Genomic DNA, 9,092 nt, shown 5'->3' with positions numbered 1-9,092 from the left:
CAGCAGATGGAAGACCTCTCTCTCTCTCTGTCTCTCCTTCTCTCTGTGTAACTCCGACTTTCAAATAAACAAATAAATCTTTTTTTTTTAATTGTTTTACGTGTGAAACAATGTGCTCCCTTTCTGCAAATTAAGTGTTACAATTTCATTAGAACATTAAGACTGAGTCTGAACTTTTTTACAGAACCATTTGATAATATATGTCACAGGGCTTAGAGTGTTATATAACCTCTGTCCCTTGAATTCTGCATCCAGGGACATAGTCTAGCAGGCTAATAAAGATCTATGCAAAAATTGATTCTGAAATAATGTATTTAGTATATAGGATTTTTTTAGGATTATTTTATTTATTTGAAAGACAGAGTACAGGGACAGGTAGAATCAGCGAGAGTGAGAAAAAGAGGTCTTCCATTCTGCTGGCTCACTCCCCGAATGACTGCAATGGCCAGAGCTGAGCTGATCCGAAGCCAAGATCCAGGAGCTACTTCCAGGTCTCCCATAGGGGTGTGGGGGCCCAAGCAGAGAGCTGGATCAGAAGAACAGCCAGGACTTGAATTGGCACCCATATGGGATACCAGCACTGCAGGCTGGGGCTTCAACCCACTATGCCACAGCACCAACCCCATGATATATTTTTCAATTACCTTCTTTCCTGGTATAGTATAGTCAACAATGCTATTATTATTGGTGATCACCAATGCAATTGAACAAAATAGAATGGGCTAATCAGCATTATAAAATTGGAGATTTTCTATATTGTGGATTTCTAAGACAATTGCCAAAAACAAGCAAAATTAACCTGTCTCTGGGCCCTGGGACATCATCTGGTGAAGGGAGCATATCCTTTTGATTGTATAACCCAGTATATGGGTTAAGTACAGTGCTAAGTGCCAGGGACAAGGAGCATTACTGTAGAATATACAGGGCCATGCACATTAAACAGAAGACTTAGTTTATTCTGTAGACAATGGGAGAGAAAAATACCATGATCGGATTCCTAATTTGAAAGAGATCTCTACAGCAACCTCTTTAGAGCTAGTAATGTGCAGACTGAGACAGGAAAGTCCAGTGAGAAGACTCTCAAAACGGTCCAAGGAAGGGTGAAATGCAAGCTTGGAAGAAGACAGCAGTGAGGCACACTGAAAGAGGAGACAAATGCAAAGGTAGAATAGCTGAGTTGCTTTGAGCCCCGTCTTTTACTACATAAAAAGACTATGACATTAGAAACTGGAGAGTGTGAAAGGCACAGGGAACTTGCCCGAGGAAGGTCTGCAATGACACAGAAGCTGCCGTCACGGTCGGTCAGGCCAGTTGCCTCACATCCTTCAGCTAAGGAATTGTCATCCCATGCATACAAGCAACAAATGGTAACTCCCTGAACCATCAAGTGCCACCGCTGGGATGTGTACACAGACTTACTTGGAATGAATGATGCTTACATTTATTTGAGCTATTGTCAAAATGTGTATGCTCTTTTAACTGTTATTTAAAGAATGAATTTATCCTCCTCAATTCTTAATCCCAACGCAAAGACTTCAAGACTAAATTACAAAATCATTTCAGTGTTTTTTTTTCTTCTACGAATTACGTAAATTAATTTATAAACCTTTTCTCAAAACAAAATAAGTCATTTCTTTGATTAATATTTCAAAGTTTTAAGATATTCATTTGCTACCTCTTTTTCGCAGGTGTTAGCATAACCAATAATTGGTTTCTATGCTGTTAGTCTTCTTGTAGAATACAACCTCATTCTAATTTTCCCCAACACATTCTGTTGCTGTCCTCAGTGGGATACTCTTTTGCCAGCTATTACAAGTCTCTGTTATAGCTTGAAAACTGATCACCAGATAAGCAATGCTTTTAAATTACATCATCCTCTCACATCCCTTTTGGAGTTACACATCAGTTCTTTCCAGCGTTATCTCAACTTGAGTTTCACCCCCAGAAGATATGCACTTGTTGAACTATCTTCCTCTTGTGACAGTTTCGACCAATCAGTCAACTAAAATAGTCCATACAAATAGTACATGTGCTACCAGGTAATATGGCACAATGCTAATTTGTCTTTTGTTCCCCACTGAAAGATGTGAGCTATTTTTTTCCTTAGTTCTATTCCAAGAAAGGAACATAATGAACTGTCATGCTCTTGAGCGTTCTTCCTCTGGGTGTCCTTGGGTTGCTGTCTCAAAAAATAGACCTCGTCCACTCAGGGGTTATTTCAGAGGCAAAATGGAAAAAAATAGATCCCGACAGAGAAAGCAAGAGTCTCAGAGGGAGAGAGGTTAAAGATAGGAGATCATTCACCCTGAGGAATACAGAGCCATGCCTCCCAGGTCACGAGTAGGCCCAGGTCCTTTCTTGATTCTGCTGTTTGCTTTTAAAAACTGTGCATGTTGAAGGTCTATTTGTCCGACTGGTAGTAATTACCAATAGGCTAGTTAACTGATTACATGATGACCATGGAATCGGTCTTGATAAGTTCTTCCTGTGGGATTAGGATTTCAGTAGATGGCAGAGGACAGCCTTAGCAATATCAGCTTGTAGCAGGTAAACATCACAGCAACAGAGTCAGAGCTATCCTGTTTTCTGGATACCACAAAGACTTTCTGGATATTTATTAAACAATAGGCTGAGTTAGGCAGTCCCCCGTACTGGATTGAGTCTGGTCTTGTGGGTAGCTGGAGCCTGGAGCACGTTACAATATTAATATGTTAAAGAACAAAGAAAAATGTATTTTCCACGAGGTATCGTGAAGAATATTTATCATCACCATGTTTAGAAATTACACACATTCTCATTTTAGCCATCTCTGTGAAGGCAGGCATTGTTTTCTCACATTGTTACGCTGAGATCCTTGCATATATGTGTGTAAATAAAATGAAAAATCACATTATATGTGGCAATTTGGAACTTCTATCAAAGCTTTTCAACATTTTGATATCTATGGAATATATGTTTTAGAGGTTTTAAATATTCATAGTTGTCTTCATCTATTCAGGGTAGTATTTTTTAATGCCATAGATTGGGTCTCTTACTGCACATAATACAAATTTCTCACATTTCTGGAAACTAGGATGCACACAGACTCAGTGTCTGAAGACTTGGTGGTTCACAAATGGCACCATTTTCCTATGTCCTCACATTTCAGAAAAGGCAAGAAACTCTCTGTAGGCCCTTAAATAATTACACCAAATGATATCCATGATCTAGTTACCCCTCAATGGCCGCACTTCCTCATACCATTGTCTTGCAGTTTAGAATTTCAAGATATTAATGGGGATGGAGGGAAGGCACAAACATTCAGACTATAATGATGACATTTGATATTCTGTAGTATCTAGGATTTAAGGTTTTCTTTCAATTAACATATTAAGCAGTTCTAATGCACACAGAGAACACTTATATATGGAAATAACCTATGGTCAGATTTAATTGGGCTACAATTGATTACTTCTCTCTTCACCCTTGGCACCACTTAGGGTGAACTTCAGAGCTTTATAGTATTACCTGTTATCTAAATGTCTCCTGCAAACCGTTATGACCAGTGGAGGTTTAAATGCCCATTTGATGAGCAAATGAAGGGAGGGTTGCATCAAAGAATGGTGAGCACTTCCCCCTAAGAAATCTCTACTGAACATGGACACTTCCCCACGTTTCCCGATCTCCTTCTCTTCACCTTCCCTCCCCAAACTCCCCAAGTCTATTTGCTCAGGTTTCTCTAATTTTGCTTTAATTATCCAAACACCTGTCACTTTACATTACATTAAAGCATGTGAAAATATCTTATATTGAATATAACTTACACTCAAATGGGAAAAACATCCAACAATGTGGCAGCTTCTTTAGGCTAGGGTGCATACCTGGGCACATTGGGCTGGGGGCATATTGTTACCTGAGCAAATAAATTATTTTTCTTCCGGTCACATCTTTTTGTCATATGTGCCATTTATAATCAGGATATATATTTTTCATATCATCAGACTTTCTTTAGAGAAGACTTTTCTTTCTATTGTTTTGCTGTCTCTGCTTAGAAGTCTTAATGCTCCACATTCTGCTGCAGGAAGCAATTTAAAATCCTTTTTCTTCTTTCACATTACAACTCACTTATGAATAGAGCTTACAACAAAAACAATTTTTGAAGAGACAGGGAACATTAGTCTCCTCCAAAGTTAAATTTCATTGAAAAAATGAAAAACAAGTTATGAAGTTACGGTTCCAAACTATATCTGATCTACTGTGCTTGTCAAGGTTTTAAGTTGAAAGCAACAGGAACTAACTTGGAAGCACTCAACAGAAAATAAATTTCCTGGGAGCTAATTGTCTTAGCTGATAGAACCTGCTGGGTACTTTCAAACGCCAGATCAGAAATCAGAAGAAATGATGAAAGGCTAGGAAGTCCGAATCACTCAAAGAAGCAGCACCCATGACTGTCGGTGAGGACATTACTGGCACTACTTCTTAGCACTTAGTTTGTACTGCCTTGATCTGCAAATCACTATAACCTGGTGATACCTGAAGAGGGCCAGAAACCTGGAATTCCATCTGCTTCTCCTACACGAGTAGCAGTGGGTCATCTTCTTCCTCTTTCCCCAGTGCATTAGCAGGCAGTTGGATCACAAGTAGAACAGCCAAGACTCACGTTGGCACTTACACGGGATACCAGCAGGTGGTGTCTCAACACACTGCATCACAACAATGGCCCTACACTAACACATTTTTAAAGAAGTTAGTTTTGTAATTTATCTTTTCTGGATATACACTGCATTCACTTTCAATCCAGCCATCACAGTTTTGCAGTCTGGTATTTTCCCCTTTCAGCCTGTAGGTGTTAAGATTAACAGCCATCATGTGCTGTTTAACCTCATAATGAGTGTGCTTACTCATGTAGACTCCTCTGAGATGGATGGACTATAGGCCTTTACCATCTCTCTGACAGAAGGACCAGAACAGCATTTCCAGCAGCTAAGTCATTTGGCAAATGCATTTGAATCACTGTGTTTTGTAATCTACCTGCTCAGAATATCTCCACTCTCCTTTGTTGTCCCAACAATCATCTCTCTCACAGTCAACGTGTCATCAATAACTGACTGCTCGGAAATGTCAACCTCTCCTGATTCGTCTCTGCTGCTTTGCAACTTCACTTGTTGTTCTTCCCTATATTATTGGAGGTGCAATCCCTACATCTCTCATGCCAGTGTTAAAGCTTGGGTTACTCCCATCATTACTTTTCCCACTATCAAACTGATGAATGTTGGAGAATGCAAAAACAAAAGCAAACACACACACACACGCACACACACACACACACCAGTTTTACTGTATAGACCAATTTCTATTCCTCAATAATAGCATTATTCGTAGTGACTCACAATTGTTTATTGCGGTAATCTTGAAAAGTTTTATTTGTTTGCCTTGCAGTGACACTTCCCAAAGGGAAACAGCTTTCACATTAATTGATGCTTGATTCTGTGCCTTTAGGGGAAAATTAATTCATTAGGGAAGTCCTCATGTCCTACAGGTGGCAGCCATTGTGCCAAGGGTAGAGCACGATGAGCCTTCCCTCTGGCTCTGTGCCATCAGCAATGACTTCATTGCTATAGTCTCCCAAATTTATATATTGCATCTAACCCATACAACCATCATATTACTTTTCACTTAATTTCTCTGATTTCAACTTATTTCCCCATCTTTTAAATGTGGGTCAACACTGAGATTCCCCTCTTCTCACTTAATTATTTTCTGTTACATGTCTGTCTTCATCTCTCTTTAATTATCTTTACAAATATTATTTCACAGATGATTCCTAACCTTCAGTAACCCTGTATCCCTGCCTTCAGTCCTGATTTTTCTTTTCTCTATTCAAACGAGAAAAATGGGTCATATCTTGCTTTGTCTGCAAACTCTAGGAATCTGTAGAAACTGAATTTTTATCTAAATAATTAAGAGGTTAGCCTTTTACCAATTATAAGTTCTGTGTTTCCCCTGAAAATATATGGTCTGACTTGCTATGATGTTAGAACAGCTGAGATGCTCTGATACAAAAACCTGAGATTATGCTTTTCTGATACTTTTATTTTTTTCTTGCTGAGAGGTTAGGATGAAGAAGAGAAGAAATGAAATAAAAATGAGATTAAAGTAAGAGAAAACAGCAGATTCAAGTCAGAAGAGAGGAAGGATTCTGTTAAATAAGTAGATTTTAATTATAATTCAACCTTAAGTTGTTTACATAGAAATGTGCATTTATGCTTTTCCCCAAGCCTGTATTGATCTTATTTGAGTGGCATTTTGTGAATCTTTGGGAAGGAGTTGGTTTCTACATCCAATCTAGTTCAACATGTGAAGACAAAGGGAAATGCATGCACAGAAGTGTTGGGACCAGACTGCCAGCAACATGCAGTGTCCCTGGCAGAGACGAAGGTAAGAATGAAGATACCCAGATTCCTTTTTCTAATGAGGAAGTTCAATGAATTTTCAGCATTGTGTGATGGAGAGTTACACAACTATTCTTTTATTTTTTCTTTTTTTAAAGTTTATTTTATTTATTTGAAAGACAGAATTACAGAGAGAGGCAGAGAGAGACAGGTCTTCCATCTGCTGGTTCACTCTCCAGATGGCTGCAAGGGCTGGAGCTGCGCTGATCTAAAGCCAGGAGCCAGGAGCTTTTTCTGGGTCTCCCACGTGGGTGCAGAGGCCCAAACACTTGCGCCATCTTCTACTGCTTTCCCAGGCCATAGCAGAGAGCTGGATCTGAAGAGGAGCAGCTGGGACTAGAACTGGCGTCCATATGGAATGCTGCCGCCTCAGGCCAGAGCTTTAACCACTGTGCCACAGTGTCGGCCTCCACACAACTATTCTTAAAATCTTAAGAATGGGATAATTAAAGTGTTTTCCACCTATATTCCCAAGTATTTATTGTGCATTTATAAGTCTATGTCTTGCTCTTAATTGATACTGAGTTTTTCTAAATGTAAACAATTTACTAAATGATGTAGAAAACTTGCTTTTATATTTATTATGAGTACTAAAATATAATGCCATTTTAATATAATCTTCCCTTATTTTCATGCTGTTTGCAATGAATTTTCTATTTATTATGAAGTTGTTTCAATAGTAGTTACCACTAGCAAATCTTTTTGCTGTTGGGTAAAATTTTACATAAGAATAATCACTGATGTAGTGTTTCCTTCCTTGTTGGCTTGCTTGTTTGCTTGCTATTATAATGGGAATTACGATATTGTATATATTGGAAAAATATTACATACATTGGCAAAGAAGAAATTGAACTTTGCTTTTTGTATCTTGAATAGCACACAAAACTATCACTTTTGCTCAATTGGATTTCCTGGAGGCTTCTTGGGGGAAATCATGCAGAGTACTACTGTTAACAAAGGCCTCTTTTCAAAACTGCCAGGTAAGCAAAGATTCCCAGTAGTGCTCTCCTGCATCTGGGGTGGAGAAGTAAGAATTTTATAGAAGGCTAACAAAGGGATAGGCTGAAGTTCTGAGGGCTTCCACAACAGCTGTTTGAAACTGGTGAACAAAGCAAGTGGGGATTGTTCTCATGGACTAGTATCTGTTTAATGGGCAGTCTGAGTTTATCATCGTGTGTGCAAAAGCTAAGTTGGTGACTGAGCTCAAGGGCTGAAGAGATGAAATGGATCAATTGAGGGGCAAGACAGAAAAGGACCTCTGTGGAAATTCTCACCTTCCAGGGCTCACCTGTCCACATGTTCCAAGCAGCACAATAAAATATAGCAGCAACGCCCACAGGGAGAGCTTTTCTTGCAACTTGTGGTGCAAAATATTTGAAAATTCTTTCAGACCCTCAGAGGTACTCGCTTAAGGATTAGCCCAACTTTATTTTTTTCCCTACTCATTGAATCATAGGTTTAAAATAAATTTCAGCATAAAATCTGTTCCAAAACTTTGAAGCTAAATAAGTCTTATAGGATTCAATTTCAAACTGAAACATACTATTTATTTTGTTTGTAAAAAGATGTGTTAACTTTTCTCAGGTGCTTCAACAGAATAGTATTCACATACAGACTGAGTTTTGTTTTCAAAACTGTTCAGGTAGGTTGAAGTTTCACAGAGTACAATATGCAAGTAATGAGATTTTGATTGTCTGTGTTGAGGAGAAAAGGAATCAAATATGCTAGAAATGTTTAGATGATGTTGTCAGGGGAATGATGGAGTAGCTGGCTTAAGGAAGAAAATTTTCATAATGACCCTATGTAGGTAACAGGGAAATTTAAGAAGCACTTCTGCAATGTGTGGTGTATTCTCTGTCTTCATCTCTTCATAAAACTTTAGTAGATTCTACATTATTCATTGCAGTTGTATTTATGTATAGCAAGAATAGAAATCTGACACAAAAGGACTCAAATGAGAGCAGCTGAGATCAGAGCCCAGTTCTCAAATTTTGAGGACTTTTCCATTGATATTGCATTTTGGAGTGACAAAAATAGGTTATCCATGATTTGTTAACTATTAATCACAGTAACCATTTTAAAGTAATGAAGTACATTTTATTTGTAATTTTAACTACATATCCGTGTTCATGTTAACAAAACATTATCTGAATTTTTGTGCCTAAGGAAAAGAAGTCATTCCAGAGGGAGTAGCAGTTTTATACAAAATAACCAGTCTTAGGGATTGATTTCCTTTACCTTCATGAGTCTGGAAACTGATACTGTTGGACTGGATTTTAGGTAGAAGAGTTTAGAGAGTTTATTCCTCTCAAAATGTTCTGACCCTTGAAAAGGTAGCAAGTCAAATTTATCCTTGGTAGAAAACTACATTGATATGCAATCCTTATTTATAAAGAAAAATCTCAGTAAACAAGAAAATCTCAAAACACCAATGCTTAGTTATTTTATCTTTACTTTCAACATTGCCCATATGGCAAGTACAAATATTCAGGCAAATGAATAACATAAAACATACACTGTTATATTTTCCTGAAATTTGATTGTTCTTTTTGTACATAACTCAATAAAATAGTGATTTGTTTATGTATATTGTATTTCTGTTTCAAAAATATGTAATAGTTATGGGGTTTAGAACCCAGGTATATCTATCTATATGTATAT

The 9,092-nt window shown here is 37.9% G+C and overlaps 1 protein-coding gene across 1 annotated transcript in view; it reads left to right on the top strand.

Moving 5' to 3' along the window:
* The first annotated feature begins 1,214 nt into the window (after nucleotides 1–1,214).
* LOC133761984 (small RNA 2'-O-methyltransferase-like) overlaps nucleotides 1,215–9,092 on the top strand; it is a 43,145-nt gene continuing 35,267 nt past the window's right edge. Inside the window, 2 exon segments of the mRNA XM_062195055.1 lie at nucleotides 1,215–1,367; nucleotides 6,258–6,417. Of these exon segments, the coding sequence (XP_062051039.1) occupies nucleotides 1,215–1,367; nucleotides 6,258–6,417 (313 nt within the window).

Source organism: Lepus europaeus, chromosome 1, assembly GCF_033115175.1.
Source record: "Lepus europaeus isolate LE1 chromosome 1, mLepTim1.pri, whole genome shotgun sequence".
NCBI lineage: Eukaryota > Metazoa > Chordata > Mammalia > Lagomorpha > Leporidae > Lepus > Lepus europaeus.
This window is presented reverse-complemented; position numbering and strand designations above follow the sequence as displayed.